A 20,960-nucleotide genomic window follows, 5' to 3' on the forward strand; every position below is an offset into this window, starting at 1 on the left:
TGGGCTAGCCATCCCAGTTCAGTGGGGGTTCTCGTTGAAGGAACGCCCCTTGACCTGGGGAAATTTTGAGTTAGTCATGACTACAAATGGAACGCAGCATTATTAAGAGCCAAGGACAGACAGGTGCATGACATCCACCGTCACAGCAGAGCTGTGCCCTGCAGCACATGCTGCATTGTCGTGTATTTGCCTCAGACTGTAACCTGAAACTAGACATTGAGAACATACATTTCTTAGGTAAATGTTTAGTAATAAATCAAGTGAGAAGTGGGCAGAATTATCTCATAGACTTACATGCAAACTGATCAAAATTCAAGAGAATGCCGGTATCACACACTTTAACAGTGGCTTCACTTTTCAGACCAAAAAAAAGGTAACTTACCGGAGACTACATACTTTTTAAGTCTGGTGTAAGCTTAAACTTATCCTGTCAGAGGCTTCAGGGCTGCTCAAAGCAGTTTTGCATCTCCTCATGTGCTTACATGCTGGCAGTGCACGGCTCCTCGTAGGTTTATCCATTCCATCCATTCCAGCGGTGGAGATTTCTCACCAGGACTTTGCCCTCATTTGTGTGTCCTTGAGCGCTGAGCTGAGCATGTTTAGGTACTGGTGGACTTCCTCGCATAAGCTCAATTAAGTTTCCATAGTTACCTACTGGACCGGAAAGTGTTTCTGCTGCAGAGGGCATGCACAGTGAGAGACGTGCGGACTCTAACATGTGTCCATATCACACTTTGTAACACTCCTCCTGTTACCCGTGGACAAACTGCAGGATCCAGAAACAAAAGCCAAGTTGTTCTAATGAGGCAAACGTCGAAACACATGACTGAACATGTTAGGGTCATGTGACGTTATCATACAAACAGAGAGAAGTGCTGATAAGAAATGAGGCTTAAGCAACTCGGCACAGGTTTGATGCATCCTGCATTGACGGGATGAAAGTGACATTTCAAATAGGTGATGTGAAGTGGAGGGAGAGGATATGTGTGAGTGTAATGGATAATACAACCAGTCAAAGCAATGGGGGGGAAGTGAGAAAGAGTTTGAAGTCTCTGTCTATAGAGCAGGTTGTGTTGTTGCAGCACTGGTCTTTGTCAGCACTCATTAAGTAGTATTCTTTCAACTCTCAAAGCAAGCCTTAACATCCTCTCTAGATGAATTGAGCTGCACTTAAGAAGTGAGTGGATGGAAATTAAGCTCCTACACAATGCGTAGGCAGCACTGCCAAGCACATTACAAAGTGGAAAGTGTTGTATTTCAAACCACACAATCTTTCTCAAATGTGAGGCGATGCAGTCAAAGCAGAAAGAGAAAGCGGAGAAAGAAAGGAAAGGGAGATAGAGGGGTGGGGAGGGGGGTAACGCAGAGCGGGGCTATGTAGCTGGCCAGATAATTGACCCTCAGAAAGCAAGCCATCACTTCTCCTCTCGTCGGCTGAGTGCCATGCTGTTGCTGATGTTATTGTGCCCATTGTACGACACAAAGCGGTGAGGAATGTTTGGCTGGCTCTCTGGGAAACGCCACTTCAAGGCCCACAGCTGTCACAGCCCGAGGACTTGAGTTCTGCCACAGAGAGTTCAGTGGTGAGGAGCTGGCACAGGGATGTATGCTTTTTACTTAAGGATGGCAAGCTGTGAGAGAACTCCATGTGAAACCAAAACTGGCTGTTCTAATACTCAGCTACTGTCATGATGTCACGGCTTCTCTTGCGTTCCTCCATCGCACGCACACTACTATCGCCGTCTCTCCTCGTCATTGCTCTTTCAAACTCTTCAAACTTTTCGATCTCTCTTGCACCGTTCCTCTATAGTTCTCCTTCTTCCTTCCTCTCCTCAAAAGCTCTGCATCACTCCGCATTGGGCCGAAACTTGAATAAACAATCGTCTCTCTGTGGTGAGAGCTTTCCATCCGCTTCCTAAAGGAATGCTGCTTCCCATCCTCCATCTCACCATGGTTACTGGGAATCTAGTGGGAGTCACAATTTACGCTGAGGTCACTTGGGGCACTTCCTTCACACAAACACCAAACCTTGAACAGTGTGAATTTAAATTCTGGTTTTGATTCACTTTTTTTTTTTTTTTTTCCTGAGGCAAATTATGAAAAGACAAAATAAAGAGCTGATCTGTCTCCAGTTCTCTGGCATTAGTGAACATCTGTTGAGTTGAACAACAATGGTAAAATATGCACCTTTTATATGATTAAGTATTTGATATTTTTGTAGAAAATGAAAAGATTAAAAAAATAACAACAAATCATTGTGCACTGACTTCAAACAGAATATCTGGATTAAACCTCTCTTTCTGTGCAGGTGCAAGTTTTTCTTTTTTATAGATTCATGAGGGCCTCATGTCTCTTTTTGTTCCTCATCACTGTTCAAGGACCAGTTTTTGTCTTGAGTGCCTGACGCCACAGTTCCTCCAAATACAACAGCCTTAAATTCCATCACACAGACATGTTGACATAGTCGTCGTGTTGGAATAACTCCTCATTAGAACCTTGACTCTAGGCCGTGTGGGCGGGGTTTTTTTTGGTCGCAGTTTGTGTCACACAGCTTCTCTCTCTTCTGTCACCTTGTTATGATAATGACCGAAAAGCCTCACATTCCTCTGCAGTGATCTCATTTTATAGCACAATAATGCATCCAGACACAACAATGTACTGGCACCCAGAAGGCCTTGGAGGACTACGGCGTCTTGTTTGTGAGACGGGGGGAATTACATGGAAACAATGCAGCATGCAATCATCATCTTTTTTGTGTGTGTCTCAGAGCAACCTTGATCTGTTCTGCTGGAATGATACCGCCTTTATGAGCTTTAATAGGTTGGCACGGTTGTTTCCCCGCAATTGTCTCCACTTCCCAATAATCACAGCAATGTCAGGCAATGTACTTTGTACTGTTTGGAGTGTCAAGGGGAATTATGATTAGCCTCCAGCAACTGTGTTTTAGAATCAGAATCAGAATCAGAATCAGGGTTCGTTGCCAGGTAAAGCTTTGGAATTTGTTGTGATTGTCGGCGTTAGAAAAGAGCCAAATAAATACATGTTAGATCAATAAAACTTGATCTAACACTGACAATTATTAGTATTATTATTTACAAAAGAAAACGGAATGTTGTTAAGATTATCCCTTTCCTTTAATCCCACTTAATCCTGTGTGTGACTTTTGTGATTTATCTAAAACCTTTCTTTGACAACTGATTTTGTAATTTTAAGAAGCTCTTTAGACACATGTCAAACAATGCTGTGCTGTTTCTACGTGACAGACATTTTAAGAGTAGATGTTTAATCTCGGTCCTGTGTTGATTTCTGGACGTGTGAGCAAACCACAAACTGTATTTCAAATAAATGAAAAAAAAAACAAAACAAAAAACATAGGATTCCAAAAACTAAGTACTTCAAGTAACTGACTGGGTAAATGTAGGCACATTCCCAGGGGGGGACGGGTTTTAATACAATGTGAGTTTTTCTATATATTTAAGCTGGTTATGGTGCTGGAAAAAAAGCAAAAGCTTAGAGTGAAATAAAATGAAGTGGACCCAGAGGAGCCACCCACACACACACACACACACACACACGAAAGACTCTTCACCTCACACAAACATGCACATATTTCTGGAACAAAAATGCAAATGTAATTTTTTGCACTTCCATCTCTCCTCTCTCTCTCTCCCTTTCTCTCTCACTCTCTCACCCTCCCTCCTCCCACCCCAACTCTGGCTTTGCCATTATAGCTGTTTGTATCTGACTGAGAGGCCATTAGAATAACAATTAGCCTGACCTACCTGAGAGGGAAGGCCTTCATCAGCTCTACACCAGCCATCAGCCTGAAGGCGCACACTTACACACACACACACACACTTAACTGGCACAGAGAGAGAGAGGCTAACACATACATGTAATTCCATTAGTCAAATATGTCTCCACAATCATTCCTCGCAAACAAAGGTTTCTGTGTTTTTCATTCGTTCCCGAGGTGAGCAAGAGTGTTTGTGCATAAATTGTTGCTGTTTTCATTCGGGGGGTTTGCGCAGCAAGAAAAAAGCGTCAAGCATGAAACCTTTTCAAAGTGCTGCATTTAAAGGAGTGGACAGAAAATGTAGCATGACGTGTCAGAAAATCTCCCTGAAATTACTCTGAAATCACCATGCATGCAGTTTCCTTTTCTTTTCTCCATGAAACTGCGACACGAAGAGCACTTCACACACTGGCAGAATGCACTTCTGCCAAATAGGATGAAAAATGGGTATCACATGCTTTTAGCAGATATGTACTAATGTGCCCAATTTCCACGCTCATTATAGTGTTAATGTACAGATCTCTGGCCTGTGTGGTGATTATTCATGTTGACGGCAAAAATAATCACTAATAATTAGCCGTGGTTAAGTATCACACAGACCAGAGCCTTGTTTACACCGTATGATCCACAACACACGCAAACTCCACTTTCATCACAGTGAATCAGTCCAATCATGCTCTCATTTATTGACCGAGGGTGCTGTCATGTCAACCGCAACTCTAAAAGTTAAAAGAAAGATGTTGTCTGTCTTAATGGTTGTGTTGAATTAACAGAGATATAGGTAAATAACAGATTATGAGAAAAAAGACCATCCGATTAAGATTTTGTCATTGTAATTGTTGCTTTTGCTTTTCAAGTTATAGCCACACTATTGTGGTTTTGTTTTAAAATGTGTTATCTCTGCGATGGTTACACCTGCGGGACACACGACCCTAGAGTAACAGAGAAATGTGGAATCAGTAAAGGTTCCATTTTGGCAGGCAGACACTGAGTATACTACCCAACAGTGTGTTTACATAAGTGTATAATTGCTAATGGTTTTTTCCAAAGATATTTTTTGCTTTTTATTGGAGAGGACAGTGAAGTGTGAGAGTGGGGGGGGGGCACACAGCAAAGGACGACGGGTGGAATCGAACTGGGGTCACTTTGCCTATAATTGCTAGAAATTAAAATTAATATAGCTTTGTTTTTGTACTATTAGAATAAGTATTTTCATATTGGCTTGCTTTATGGAGCATCATGTGTCTACAGCAGCCCAAACTGAAAAACTGCCAGAACATGCATTTGGTGTTTAGAAACAGGAAGTTTACTCTGCAAATAAAGATGAATGACATCATTTCTGATACATAAAGGCTGCTGTAGTCCTGTTCCCCCGGTGTCTATCTGCTGTCTAACCAGTTAGTGTCACACTGGACCTTTGAACTATGACCTAAAAACTGCAGAGAAGAAAATCTGCTTCCCCTTTACACCAGAACACACATGTTTATGTGAAACAGGTTTTTAGAACCCTGATTTCCTCTGATTCTGAATCTCACACACACACCTGATTAGTCATCAACAAACGACCCATTTATTAGAATCAGGTGTGTTGGAGCAGGGCAGCGGGTCCAGGACCACGACTGAGAAACTCTGCTCTAGAGGAGCATGTATTTATTTTAAAACACTGTTGTGAAAGAGGAAGACGAAGCATGTTGGGTTTTTAACCACGCTGTGTGAATTTTAAAGAAACATTATAATCGTTGCTTAATGCAGAGGTTCTGCTGACAGTCGCTTAATGCAGAGACTCTTCTGGACCCTCATAACTTGCGCTCCTGGTCGTGTGCACAGTCGGCTTGTTCAGTAATTTCTCCACATATCAACGTAGGAAAAAGCCTTTTTCAGCATCATTTTCACAGTATAACGGCAATTTAAACAAATTGGTGGGGGGGGGACATTTTAATTGTATGTTTAATTCAATATCATTTCAGACAATGACAATGGACCACAGTAGAGATAACATGACTCGTGTCTATACGACAAACTTAAATAAACTACATACCCCACTGTCTACAATGACAATGCACAATGTCACCCTGGCACAAGTACTGAGTAAAACTCTACGAACACTGAGGAAGACGAATACAAACCAGAACAGCAAAGCCGACTGGTGATGGAGGTACCAATCAGAGCATCTCTAATAGCCTTTCTCAAGGGGGAGAGTGTGTGTGCGTAATAGAGAGAGGGGAAGGGAGCTTCTGTTTCTTCTCAGTATCTACTGATATATGCATGCATGAATCTTTGCATATGTTTTTGTGTGTTTGGTATGTTTGTCCCTTTGTTGCTATGAGAGCGAGAGAGTATGCACACCACTATGAATTATTTTGCGCAGTGTGTGCACCAAAGTGCGTGAGTGCATGTGGGTGAATGTATTATGTCCATGTAAAAACATCTAGTTAGAGTATACTTCTATGTGTGTGTGTGTGTGTGTGCGCTACAGGCAGTTTGAAGATTGTCTCCCCCCTGAGGGCCTCTCTCTCCCTGCAGCATGTGGGAACCATGGTGTGTTGCCAGGATACAAGCCCCTCGTCTGTACTGACAAGAAGACATGAAGAGCAAAGATTAATTATTTACAAGCAGACCCCTGTACACCACGTCTGGCTTGGCACTTCTCCTGCATTAAATGTCACTGTCTATGAAGCATCTATTTTATGGCGTATTCCGTTGACGCGCCGCGCAGAACCTGCTGTATCCGTGTTTGTTCTCTGTCACGTGGAAATTCTTACACCTCGGGCCGCAAATGTTGACCCCCTTTCTTTTATTGGGGTCGTTTTATATTATAATAACCGGCTATGACGGTGCATTTTAAGACGTCTCGGTGCAAAAGCTCATTTTAAAAAACAGTCATTAAAGAGGCATGAATGCTCCCTAATGGTCCCTGCACTCACAGCTATTTTCAGTGTGCTTCCAAGCTGCGATCACCAGTGTCCTCTAGGCAGCCCCCCCCACCTTCATCTAATATTTATGGCATCTATATGCTGCTGACTGGCTATACAGACCCGCTCTCTGAGTGCAGCAGATATTTACCAAACATATTAAAATGATTCATTTGGCATCAGATTCATCCTAAGCACCGACTGTGCCTGCCCTCAGCCTCCGTCGCCACTAAATGACAAGACATCCAGACGCACTGGGGGGCAATTGAGTGAGTTGTGAGTTTATCGCTCTGATGGTTTTTATTGTGGATGAAGAGGAAAAAAAATAAATAAAATAAAACGTGCCGACTAAAACACACCACGGTGTGTGAGGAGCACCGGCAATGTCTCGCACACGCCATCAGACGCGCGCTTATTAAAGCCATATTAAGTAATTCACTGTGACACATATCCAGACATTTTGCCTCCTGCTTCTGACGGAGACACGGCTGAAAGTGAAGGCATCCGTGCTGCTTCTGCTCCTTTGTTCTCCTTTACTACCACCTCTTTGTTGTGCTGCTGACTGTCTGTCTACTCGTCTGTCTGTCTGTCTGACTCTCTCTCTCCCTCTGTCTGACGCTGGCGAGGGTTTATTTGCATTACCCCCAACACATCCATATTCATGATGGAAGCAGGTCACTCCATGTGGAGTGTGCATGTGTGTGTGTGTGTGCACGCAGGATTTAATTGGGCTGTGGTCAGAGGGGATCCCCCATACCGAGTCCCAGGTGGAGAAGGAGGAGGGATCCCACTGTTCGGAGCATTATGAATTTTCTATTGTTCCTTTCCACATCCTCCTGTACACATCAGCGCTCCTGTGGCGATGGTACAAGGCGCCGCCTCATCAGGGTAGATTCGGTCTGAGCCGCCTCTAATTCTGCTCGTACCTGAAGAATTGATTTCAAGGACCACAGGCTGGGAAGGATCCAGCTTGCTGTGCTGCTCCAAAGGAAAAAACAACAATGCGCAGCGGATTTCATACAGTGTTCAATCATTTTGTTTGGCTGTTGCTCTTAAGACATCAGCTAATCTGATTACTGGGCTCAGTGTTACATGCAATTGAAGGGGCATATTTTCTTTGTTGAGAATAATTAATGCTCATTTTTATTATTCACTGTAAAATACTGCTACTAATACTATACAAGTTGCTATTTAAATACAAATTCAGAACAAAAACATGACTAAAACAAAGCCTCCTCCTACAGTGAGGATTTTGCTTCCTGCAAGGGGCTTTTATTATCATCAGAAACATGTAATTGCACTGTTGCTCGTGAAGGACAGAGGGTTGGGGAAAAGGGGGGATCGCACTGAGAGATATGAAGAACGTGCCGGGCATTAATGCTGAGCCCACTTCCCCCCGTTATGTGTCCCCGCCAGTCTCTGTGACTTCCTTACACGATGGAGCTATTGTATCCCCTTAACCCTATGCATGTCACATGTCAGGAAACACAATACGGCTGCAGCCTCCTCCCCCCCCCAAAGTGGAAATGAGTGTTAATGCCAGGCTGGGACTGTAGGGTTTATTACAGAGGTCAATGGCTTGGGATAAGGCAGTGTGCAACATCAGTGATCCGTGCGATTGCTTGTAGGACAGGGACTGCCTTTGTTTTAAATGAAGGTCTATGTGTTTCATTTTCTTTTTTTCCACCCTTCAAATTATGACATTATTTCATTCAATAGAAATAGAAAGAGGTTCTTGCTGGGTTGTTGCAAAACGACTTTGTGAAAATGATATGTATGATGAAGCCTACTTTTTTTTTTCTTTTGAAGGAAATCAAAAAGCTTCTTCCTCTGGTTAAAGATGGAATGGAACAGTTGTGGCTTCAATTTGTCGTTTAAATGTTAAAAGTGATTGCACTGCAGTGTAACAGTGGACGAATAACAAAACCATCCATGTTGATATTGATCCCCTATAGCCTCTCAATATGTTTTTCGCTTTGCTAACAGGACTGTGGTAGAACGAAATGCTGGGGATTCTTTATGACACAACACATTAGCTCTGAAAAATGTCCTTTTGTCCTTGCTGGTGTTTTGCAACTGCTGTGACTTTACTAAACAGGAACTGCCAGGGACCTCAAAGTTGTCTGTCTGCTGCATCTTTAAATTAAAAGAGCTGTATTATAACAACCATCTCAGTGGGCCTGTATTTATTTATTCTGAGTGAAAAGTGAGCCACCGCTTTCACTGCGCGCACAACACAAATCCTACTCCCACATTAGGAGTAAACATTTTGCCAGAGAGAGAGCGAGAGACCAATCCTCATCCAAACTCCACCAACCTCAAATATCCCCCGTCTTCTGCCAAACGCCAAGGCTGAGCATATTTTAAGAGCGACTCTAGGTAATTTCACATGAAATGCGGTCTTAAAACAATTAACAGCTTTGTTTGATGGGAGACAGAAAAGCGTCTATGAGAACTGATTATTGTGATGGGATTTTATATTGCTTTTTAAAAACCAATTAACTCCTGAGAGCTTAGTGGCTTTTCAACAAACGGCACGTCGTTAAAGTATTGTTGAGAAACATGGTTGGGCGTGATAATTGGCATCCATTCAGCGCTGCCCTGGCAGACTCTCAGAAAAGCGTCGCTGAACAATCACACACTCAGAGACAGAAGCCTGAGTTGGCATTTCTCCGGCCTTTTCCTCCATCATCACAGATTTCTCACTCGCTGCAATTTCTCAGCCCTTATCTTTGCTGCGGCGCTCACAACTGCTCACATTTAACAGGAATCTAAAAGAATACATGCAATGAATTCAATTGAGTCACAGTGCAGGGGGGGCACTCGCCGCGTGTATTGTCCATTCCCTTCTTGACATTGAATTTAAAAGAGCAATTTGAATCAGGTCTGCTGTCTCATACATTTCTGAAGAAGACGGCGAGACAGACATTGTCCAACTAGAGCACTGCAAATGTCAGCATTCTTTCCCTTTGGATCAAAACTCCTGATATAATCTGTTCTGAATTGAATACGATTTTATGAATGCACTACTTAAGCGCAGTTAGCAGTTTTGCTGTGGATAGTGTTTTTTGTTTAAAAAAAAAAAGTAAAGTGTGTTCACACCACTGCTTCAATCGAGAGGAAACTTTTATTTTAGCAAAGAAAGAAACATGTCTTTCTTTTTTTCCTTTAAAAATCTGTGATAAACTGCTCTTTACTGGTGTTTAAACCCTTTGTTTGCTGTGTGTTTTGTCCCGATTACCATATAAGGCAGCACCGATGAATTCATTAATCTATTATAATTCAATATCAATAATATCGACATTTTACAGGCAACTTCTCAGATTTTTCAGCTTCTAAAATGTGAATATTTTCTGGTTTCTTTGCTCCTTAAATCAAAGAAATTTGTTTTGTTTTTTTGGAAAAAACAAGACATTGGATAACATCATCATTTCTTCGATTGTGGAAAAAAATTCTACCATTTTATGGATCAACCAATCAAATCATCATTAGTTGCAGCTCTGTATGAATGCCACACACGCATGTGGAAGTCAACATGTACGCGATTTTAATGATGTGCTGATATTATTGTCTGATTCAGGCCGTGACGCTGTGGAAAATAACTGAAGCTGCAAAAGAAGTTTTAAATCACATTACTGATGGTTTGGATTGAACTCTTTAAAAAGCTCTTTACACGTCCATCTGCCGCTACACTGAAACCAGTGAGCAGTGTTAATGTGGTGGCTGATCTCTGATCATTAAAGAGCCCAGTGTCACAAATTTGTTGGAGAGAGGTTTATAGTCGGTATCCTTACACCCTCCTATTTGTCTACATAAAATATGTGCTGTGTGTCGAGAACAGACCAAAATAACAAAGTGACAATATGGAATATCAAGTTGACAGATTGTAGATATGTGTGTGAAGAATGTGGATCTGGGAAAACACACAGAGCAACTTCCAGGTGCTGACAAACTGGATCTGAGCCTAGATTTTCACCTAATCTTACCCATATGCACTTGTTGTCTAATCCTGAACGCAGATTGTAGATGTGGATCTTGGGCTCAAGTGTGACATTAAAACCTGTCAGTTACTACAACCACCTCCTGATTCCTCCACTGTCGTTTCATCTCATTATGGAACATTGCTGCTGAGCGCAATCCAGACGACATTGCAACTACTGTGTTGACTTAGGAGAAGATTATAACACAAGGTTCCATCATTATATAGCAAATTTCAAAGTAAAAGTGCTTGTCTACTTCACCATAATAACACAAAAACAGAGTAAATAAATCTAAAATTAAGTGAATAATAACATTGACTTTAATAAAAACACCAACCAAGCTTATATACACTACATGTAAGCAATTTAATGTTGAATGTGATACAATTAATAATGTGATAATGTATTTAAATGATTGAGAATTACAGTGACTTGTCTGTATTTATATTTATAGCAGCTTTCTAAACTTGATTACCACTAAAAGCACCATGTACACTTCAGTTTTGCCATTTACTCATCATGCTCATGCACTTATGCATACTGTGCATCTACATTCAGCACAATCTCTGTGTGCAGGGATCAAACCCAGGACCTTCCAGTTGGAAGATGACCCATTCTACCACTGATCATAAGCTGGAAGTGGTTTGTAGCATCTCTAAAGAAAACCGTCTGTTTTTTGTGCTACAAGAACTGTGTAGTGAACCCAAATGTTTGTTTGCTGGTGGCTGAACCCATTGAGAGTTGAAAAACTGATGAATAAAAGATGAAAAAAAACAACCCAGAACCAGACAAAGAAGGAAAGAAAGAAAAAACAACTTTGAACTTGTAGAAAGTTTGCATTAAAGAGTCTTGTACGAAACAAACAGGAGAAATCCAGTTGTTTATTCTGAGAAATGGGTGTCTCTTTTTATCACGTCTTTGATCAGAGTGACACAGACGGATCCAGAGAGAGAGAAAAACAGGAGGAAAAAAAAGAAAGAGGAAGCACTGGTCTCATTTGTGATTGACAGCTTTAATTAACAAAGCAGCGAGGGCTCTGTGCACTTCCTCTCACAGCCTCTGGAGGCTGAGCCGCGATAACAAGGAGATGCCAGAAAACAATACCTGACTTTCCAAACAAATTATCCATTCCTCTCACAGTTGCACTCGTGTATTTTCATGTAGGATTTTTCAATTTGCCGAGACGCATATAGCGATAATTCAGCTTGATTGTGTGGAGATGCTACTTCAAATATTCCCCTAAGGAAATTAGTGAGAGACCATATGTTAGATGTTCACAGTTGTCTTGCAAATTATAACAAGTTCAGAAATATGTCTCTCATTCCCTGGGATTAATGGGAGATATATCTCATATCCATTTAAGTAATTGTTTCCCATAAATATGACACAGAATAAACCTATAAGAAATTGTTATTTCTCTCTTTTTTATGTTGATTCCAGTATTTTAAAACACATAATGTTCTTTGCTGTCAACTTCTAGGCCAATGCGATGAATAAACAAGTACAAGATACAGTTTTTATCTGCCATAATTTCACCAAAGTACAAATTTCAAGTTCTTTTACAAACCTATTTTACCTCAGTATTTCTAAAATCCTGGCTTCAGGCATTAAGACATTATTCTCACACGTGGACACAAACACATTGAGCTTAATGAACTTAAACACAATCAAATCATAGCCTTCCTGAAACAATAAATATGTTTTTCATGAAACAGTTGAGTCACTTAGGTAAACACTTTGTTTCAATTTAATAGATTCCGTTTGTCTCACCGGACAATCAGAACATAAACTCTTAATATGCAAATTATATTATTCTTTTTAAATGTGAAACTGTGTGTACTCACTTGTATAAGTTGCAATGGCACAAAAACAAATATGCAATATCCAAAGACAAGGCTAAGGCTTAAAAAGAAATCCTATTAATTAAAATTATCCTGCGAAACACTAAATTTCACCCTCAGGTTGGGAATCGCCACAGTGAGGGATTTGATTACATTATGGTAATTTAGTAATGCACTTGCTTTTTTGTAATAAAACATTTCTTTAGCTTCACTGCAACATTTCATTTGCAGATTTGAACACTTTGGAGGCATAACATGACTGAGATATGGACATTAAAGTCCAATCCTTATTTATGGACCATAGGATCACCAGTGTGAAAGATTCATCACAACAATAACACAATTATACGTCACGTGACGTTGTAGAATTCTGATGGTTTGTTTAGGTCTTGACTTATTAGCCTGACACCTGTTGCCAGAGGGAGCGAGCATTGTCGTGGTTAGCAGAGTATGGAATTAGATTTTTGTCACTTTATGAATTGAGCAAACAAAAATGAACCACACAATCGAAATAAAATAAAATATTTTATATATATTGCAAATAAAATATCGATTTAATCATTCATATTTTTTTTTTATTTGTTTGAAAATACACTTTTTGTTTGCAATGATTAGAATTTTGTTCTTTGCACCGTGGTTTTTTGTTTGCAATTCTGATCATGGGTGGGGCCTCAGGAAGCTGTCTGCTGATTGGCTACTGAGTTTGGGAGCGACAGCTCAATGGACCGGAAGTAGCCACTTGGCCTGGAGTCACTGTCCGTCTGGAACGACACAAATAATTATAAGTATCCAACGTTTGCCAGATATAAACGTTGGATACTTATATACATATTTTGTCGGATGTTGACGGGGAAAACAGCTTCCGCCTGTTTCAAAGACCAGCAACCACCGCTGCTAGCGACACAGCAAAGGGCAGCTAATTTTGCTAATTGTGCTTATGCTGATTCCGCCATTATTAGAGTTCGGCTCGTGCCGTGCAGTTTTTGAGCTCAACACATAAAGATGATTTGATTGGATTAGCGTCTGCTGGTGTATTTATACAACGTGTTTTGATTGTCTGATGAAAATGTGACATTTCTCAACTTCTCATGCACACAATGTGAGCAGAGCAAAGCTGCAGACCCACAGTGCAGTTCAGCAAACACTTGACGCCGCTCCATTCAAAGTGAATAGGAAGCCGACACCTCCTCCGTGTACATGTCGGCCTTTAAGGTTAGCAGACCTTTGTCGTCATGGTTACAATAATGATGTGGTTAAGGTTGAGGGGGAAAAAAAACAGCTGTCTCCCGTGAGTTTTGTCAGCCTATCCCAATCTCCATTTAACACGGACTCCATTCACGACGAGGTCACCTGACTTGCTCCTTTGTTCCTGTCATACTTAGAATAGCACCAGGTAACTCAGTCATTACGGTGGAGTGCAGCACAAATAGCACGATGGAATATGGTGACAATCGACTCCCTATTACTGCATGTACTTACAGGGCAGTGGTCCCTGTGTTTGAATCATTATGTGCAGCGGGGAGGTAACAGTCAATGATTATAGTGTACGGCAGCATAAATAGCAAGCAGGCATCAGCAGACACCAACATTAGCATTGTCCCAGACAGCCTGTTAGTTGAATTGGGTTTTAATTAGCTAGTCTCCTCGCAGTAAATAGGGAAATTGCTAATGGCCCCAAAACAAGACAGGAACCGTGCAACTTACCAGTGCAAAAACCTGCATACATGTTCATGTTCACATTGTGTTGTATTTCCTTTTATATTGCAACTAATTGTCCGTTGTTTCTTTATTTATGTGCACCTGTTTTAAATAATACCCATATCTCTTCATAAATGTCTAGTTTACCATGGGGTGAGAGAAATGGCAATAAAATAGGTTCACTTTATACACAGTTGTGCTCTTGTCAGGATATTTATTGTGAATTGGGTCACAATATGCGTTGGCCTTGAAAGGAGGGGTTCCCATATAAAACGTTAAATAAACAGCAGCTACTGTATATAGAGTATGCATTGAAGAGAATATCCTCAAATGGAAAGCTGTGCTAAGGGACAGTCCAATTAGATGAACGCTGGGGTGTGGCTGCAAAATTGAGGCTTGCTCATCAAGTCAAAACACGGTGGTTTTGCCTGAGCTGCCGCACTGCAGCCACAGTTCAAAGGAAATGTTTTTCTCACACACAGCACATACTGTAGTGCTGAGGAGACTTATTGGGCGCTTGAACAAATTGAAGGTGAGCAAACATCTGAGGCGTTTCTAAAATGAATAACAATTAGGTGATTTAAAAAAAAGAAAAGAAAGAAAAGAAAAGTGGTCTTCTCCAAATGGTACGCGTAGGAGACAGACACATCTGTTCCTGAAAGTTAGCCGAGGTAAACAGAGAATAGAGGCTGAACTCCCCGATGAAACGGCGGAGCTGTCGACATTCTTGTTCCACAACTTTCTCAGGGCCTTCACAGGGACGCCATAACACTACAGAAACATTTCAAAATCTTCATCACTGCCCAATGGCTTTATCAAATAACTGTTCCAGCCAATACCTTTCTTTCCAGATTCACACAAAACATGCAAATGACTTAAAGGTACAATAGAATTAATGAACGACTTTAAACAGGATATTGTCCAGTGGGAATGTGTTTAATTAGTTAGTCACTCCCGAGTCAAATGACTCTGCAATACCGGTGTCTTTTTATCGACTTCAGCTGCTATTGATATCAGTGAGACCTGCGTGAAACGTTAGCAGCTACAGCTGTAAACAATGTTTGGAACTATCCTTACTTTATAAAACTTTTTCATACGTACACTTTTCTGATTTTTATCCATTATTCTGTACAGCACTTTGGTCCACTGTGTTTGTTTTGTAAGTGCTTTACAAATAAAGTTGGATTGGATCATTTCAAAATATAAGTGGTTGTTTTAATATTTAATATACCATAAAAAAAACATATTTATGATGCAAAATTAATCTATTGATTTAAAATTAAAAACATATAGAAATGACTCGTTACAACTTCATATTGTTTGGAGGGCCACATGAAATCAATTGGAGGGCCACCACTTTGAGACCCCTGATGTAAATCCATGGTTCTCAAACTGTGGTACTCAAATCAGTTCGACTACATATACCGGGCATATGTGGGTATGAGTGGAGCTGAGGAATTTTGACCGGAGTGCATAGAAAATGAAGCTAAATAACAAAAAGATACATAATAAATGATATAATAATAATTAGAATCACCTTATCTGTCGCTCCATCTTAATCTAATGCCACTATGCCAGTGTGTGACGTATATGTGAGGAAGAGGAGGATGACGAGAGAGCAAATGATCTTATTGGGAATATATCACAGCTGTATTTTAATGATACTTTGAGAGCTCAATATTTTCTCAAGTGCTACTTGTTATAAAAAGAACCACTGATCTAAACCATTGATTGAAAGAAGCAAAGAATTGTCACCACTGTAAGATTATCACGGGCAGCTTTGGTGTTGTTCTTTCTTCTCCTGACTCGGTTTGTTTCCAGCACCTCTGGCACTAAATTACAGTCGACACAGTTGTCCAGTTATTGTGTCTTTTTTGAAAATTGACGAGTGCAAATATGAAGTAGTACGACATGTGGCTGCAACTCAGGTCACTTCAAGGACAATGTCAAGGTCAAGGTGACACTGTCCCTTGTTTTAAATCTAAACTTTATCTTAAACTTTCATTCAGTATATTCTTACACTTAGTTTTTTTTGCTTTGTAAGTGTATACAGTTGCTTGTAACTGTATTAATTGTATTTTATTTTTCACAAATTCAGTAACTGCCTAACAAACGTAGGACTTATATCTAAATATTACCTCCTCACAGACCCTAATGTGCGCCAGTAAAGTTGCCCTATATTCCTAATGAGTCATTATTACAGAAACATGGTTAGAGTAGCTCTGTGTTCTTGTAACACAGTGTAGGCCCCAGTTTAATGTGATTATTTTTTAAAGTTAGAAATCCCTGATCGTGATGAATTAAACAGGAACTTGCTGCATAAATTCAACCTCTCCCTCATGAGCAGATGCCATGTAAACATCCCCCCCCCCCACGTCTGTAACCGCGCTGAGAAAGTTGTGCACGGCGTAACGGTGAATTCTGATTGACTGTGACATCTCTGTGATTTAAATGGAAGACCTGTGTACCTCCAAAGTTTACCAACATCAAATATAAAACAAAACAAAACCTCATCGTTCCAGTGAGACCACCGCACTCTTAAATATTTCAAAAAAACTTCCCCCTTTTTCCTCTTGCCGGCAATCAGGAAACAATCTTCCCTCTTCTCTCCCTGGCATCTTCAGGGACTCTGGGAACAGAGTGTGTGGGAAGACGCCTGAATTCAAGATGACTGCTCCACATTTGATGGCGAATGGGTGTAGCTGGCGGAGGGCGTATTAATTGGATATGTGGCTGGCTTCTTCTCCTGAGCAGGGAGAATAGGAAAACGAGTGGCTCCCAGTGGCTCAGTGCGTCGCATAACCAGTGACCTAGAAAAGGAACACTTATCACTCCCTGGAGCGGACAGCGGTGGAGCCGCACTGCTAACGAGTGCACGGAGCCAAAGTCAGCCGCTGATGAGAGAGAGAACACAGGCATTGTGGGTATGCGGGACGAGCAGGAGTGAATGCGAGCTGCACGAAATGAAGAGGAAGCCATGCAGTGAGTTACGTTCACTGCTTTTGTTTCAGTGTATGAGTATGAAGACAGGGATCAAACATTAGGCTTTATTGACAATGACAATAAAGGAATCTTGAATCTTTAATCTTTATGTCATTTAGCAGCACACATGTAATGTTATTGTGTTTTGCTGCGTCATCACTGGCAAAGAGCTGCAATCAAAATCAGGACCTGAGAGGCCGTGATAAAGAAGCAATCATTTATGTAATCTAAAGCACATACAACTGAAAAATCTGACTAAAAAAAGAAGATTTATATTAACCTTTTAACACCTAATCCTAAAAAATGTCTGTTAATTTTTTTAAATCTGACAGTTATTTACAATTTACTGCATGTTAAAATAGTGTATTAACAATTTAAAATGAAGAAAAACAAAACGTTTAATTAAAACAACAAAAAAAAAACACTGTAGTTGTACACTAACACCCGATTTTGCATGTTAAATTTGAAATTCGAGCAGCATAAAACAGATTGTCCAAAAACAGGCCAAAAAACGGAAACTATGCGCATTTTTCCAACTCTCTCCTCTCGGGTGACAAACACGCTGATTCGCCATTTCCAATAACCACACTTTTACTTGCAACTTCTCAGTTTTCAGAATTTTTCTGCTAGCACAAACTGCCACGTAATTACAGTCTTAACTGTATTGCTATTTAGTGTTTATAAGCACTTTATAAACACTTTAAAATTCAGAAGTATAATTTAGAATTTAGCAGAGAGAAGAATGTTTTAGTTACAAATTACAACTATGACTTATCTAAATGATAGTATAGTGTGTGTTATAAACCCTTTACTGCCTTTACAATGTATATAAAGTTACATTAAAGTTGCTTTACAAAGTAAGGTTGGTCATAAAAATTATTTTTTTTTGCATAATTTATACATTTCTTTCACAAAAACCTTTTAATAATTTGCCAGATGTTAAGCTGCAGTAGGCAGGACTGCTGCTAGAACAGGTTGTTAAAATACTAACGCTTATACGATGATACCAACACAAAAGACGACTTAAGACACTCTGTCCATCCTTAAAACTCTCTCTCCTTTTTATGTTCCTTTGCAGCGTAGGGAGTTACTGCCGATGCTGAAGAAGCAATCTTTCCACTAAAGGGACCTGTATGCGGAGTAGTGAACTGCCTTGTGATTGGTCGAAGTCTCCCGTGATAGGCAAACACTGTGAACACAGCCTGGAGGGGGTGCAGAGGTGTGTTTCATTTAGATCACAGGTCTCCAACTCACGGCCTGTGTGTCATGATAGAGTTATTTGTGTTTGTTTGTTTTTTTCAAAAAATTAAGATTCATTTTACACCATACATTTTATTGTAAACTATGTATCGTTCCATATAACACAAATGAATTTGAAAACAAATTTATTTTGAAATTCTGTGAAATATCATCCAAAAAACTGACATTTCTATATCATAATGGAAACATCATGATATAATTTTGAGTTTATATTGCCCACCACAATTGCTGCTTTTTACCTTTTTTCTTTTTTTTTATTTCTGTTAATAATACTAACAAGACTAGATGCTCAGTGGCCCCCAGGTCATTTGAGTTTGAGAGCCCTGATTTGATGCTGTTATTCACCAATAACACACAGATAAAACCCTGGCTACTGTGCCTTTCAGGTATCTTTATAGTCAGTTAAGATGTAATTTAGTGTTGTAGCAGGTATCAGCACATTTGAAGCGTCCATTTGTCATCCGAGAGCAATTCAAGTGTTTCTGTGCAAAAGGCAAACAGTTCCTTTCAACCTCGCCACACTCTGTGCTGCATAATGTGCTGAATGAGACAGAGAAGGAGAGAGCCATTATATATAAACACTGTCCATCAATTCATACATCAGAGGAGTGTGGCCAGTCAGCAAAACATGCGGCAACACAGACACTCAGCTGTTCAGTCTGCTCACACAGCTTCGTTCCCTTTGATTCAGCACAAGGCAATGATGGACCAACCCCATATTGAAAAATCAAACAAATTGGACACTCACACACCTACAGTAATCAAGTCATTAAGAATTCACTTGGTGAGTCAGTAGGACTCAACACACACAGCCAGGTAGTCCATTAGAAAGGCCTATTAGAGACGTGTCCACAGCGTTATAGCGCAGACTGAGAGACGGTCAGCTGGTCCTCAGATGTACCTTGTTACACTGATCCCCTTTAATTAGCTTTGGGTGTTTCTATAGGCGAGTAAAAGCAGATATGAATAAATTAGATCCAACCTAATGAGCACTGATTGGAGGTTATATGTACAGATCACTGTATGAACCGTTTTCTGATTTGCAAGATGAGAAAAAAATGCTATTTCTTGGATAATAATATGCTCATTTTACATTTTTAAGCTCCTGAATTGGTGAAAATTCAGTGGCAGAAAAACAAAAAAGTTATTGAACACTATCTTTGTAAAAATGAAAACAATTCCCCCAAATAATGTGGTCAAATATTAGAAATGAAAATGAAATGCAGACTTTAATATTCAACCTCTATAATGGGACATATACCCTGTACTGTATTTCATAGGTTCAAATGTTATAACAGTGTGTCCTCTTTTTCCTTTTAAAAGAAACCCTCTTTTCATCCTTTCATTTGTCTCCCCGCTGACGTGCATCACAGCCTTCACATTAATCACCAGTCTGTCGCTCCTTTCTCTCCTCCTCCTCCTCCTGCTCTCAATTTATTCACATTCCTCCTCTTTCCTCTTCCTTTACCGTGAATCACGCCTAATTAGGCGCTCTCTGGATCTGATTTTCATAAAAGGCTCAGGGGGAGGGGGCTGGGCTGTGGTTATGACAATTATTTTTCATATATGGAACTAGGGACAAAGTATAAATGGTTATTAGTATTCGGCGCCTTGAAGGAAATCACCAAAAGATGCTGCTGTGATTTGAATAGTACAAAAGAGACGGCGAGATGTGTGGAGATGTGGCACAGTGTTGAGGCACGGCTGAAAACAAGAGTGACCGCGTCGTGTGCATCATTTAGGATTCTGAGTTAAAAAAAACAGCATAGATGCAGCATAATATGGACTCTGCAAAACCTGCAATCATAACCTTATAACACAATATTCATGTTGAATTAAGTCTGCATTTGGCTTTCTGAAGTATTGGTCCTACTTTTACATTTTTTTTTTACATTTTCGTTAAATAATACAAAAATACATCTACAATACGGAGCATAAATCAGACTGGCTCTGATGTAATTAAAAGAGCTGCAATTTTCTATCTCTACAAAAATATTCCAGAGACATAATTCAAATGGAAATTATCCCATGAATAGCTGAGGTCAAAGACGGAAAAGGCCTTTATTATTGCTAGTTCAGTTTAAACCCTTTCTTTTGTGGCAGAAATGTGAATGGAAAATTTAAGGACACAGAGACTTAAAATAAAGCGACCAACAGAAAAGGTGAAATCAGCTAAACTTCAGCACAAATTCAACACATATGCTTAAAAGCAAGCACACACACACACACACCTCGATCTTTTTAGCTTTTGAATAAATGTGTTTTTTACATTATTCAGAGTGTATGTGCCTATCATCCCATTACGAGCAGCAGCACCTCACAGCCTCAGGGCGGATGCAGCGGGGGTGAGAAAACATTGGTTTAGGTGGAGAATATCTGATGGTGTCCCCTGTTATATTAACCACACAGACACACATACACACATACAGGCGCTCGTGTACTGTGCTGTTGATCTGCCGTTACTGAGCGCGCTCTATTGTTTACAGCCCCC

At 40.3% G+C, this 20,960-nt stretch overlaps 1 protein-coding gene across 2 annotated transcripts in view; it reads right to left on the bottom strand.

The window, feature by feature from the left end:
• cep76 (centrosomal protein 76) overlaps window positions 1–20,960 on the bottom strand; it is a 53,386-nt gene that overhangs the window by 8,870 nt on the left and 23,556 nt on the right. Inside the window, exon 13 of one of the 2 annotated variants that reach the window (XM_044034887.1) lies at window positions 1,140–1,965. The exons of the other annotated variant lie outside the window; for it this stretch is intronic. Coding sequence (XP_043890822.1) covers window positions 1,833–1,965 — 133 coding nt within the window. The 3' untranslated portion in view covers window positions 1,140–1,832. Of the gene's footprint in view, window positions 1–1,139; window positions 1,966–20,960 lie in introns of those variants that run through there. 2 annotated transcript variants of the gene reach the window in all.

The sequence above is a fragment of the Solea senegalensis genome, linkage group LG9, assembly GCF_019176455.1.
Source record: "Solea senegalensis isolate Sse05_10M linkage group LG9, IFAPA_SoseM_1, whole genome shotgun sequence".
Taxonomy (NCBI): Eukaryota; Metazoa; Chordata; class Actinopteri; order Pleuronectiformes; family Soleidae; genus Solea; species Solea senegalensis.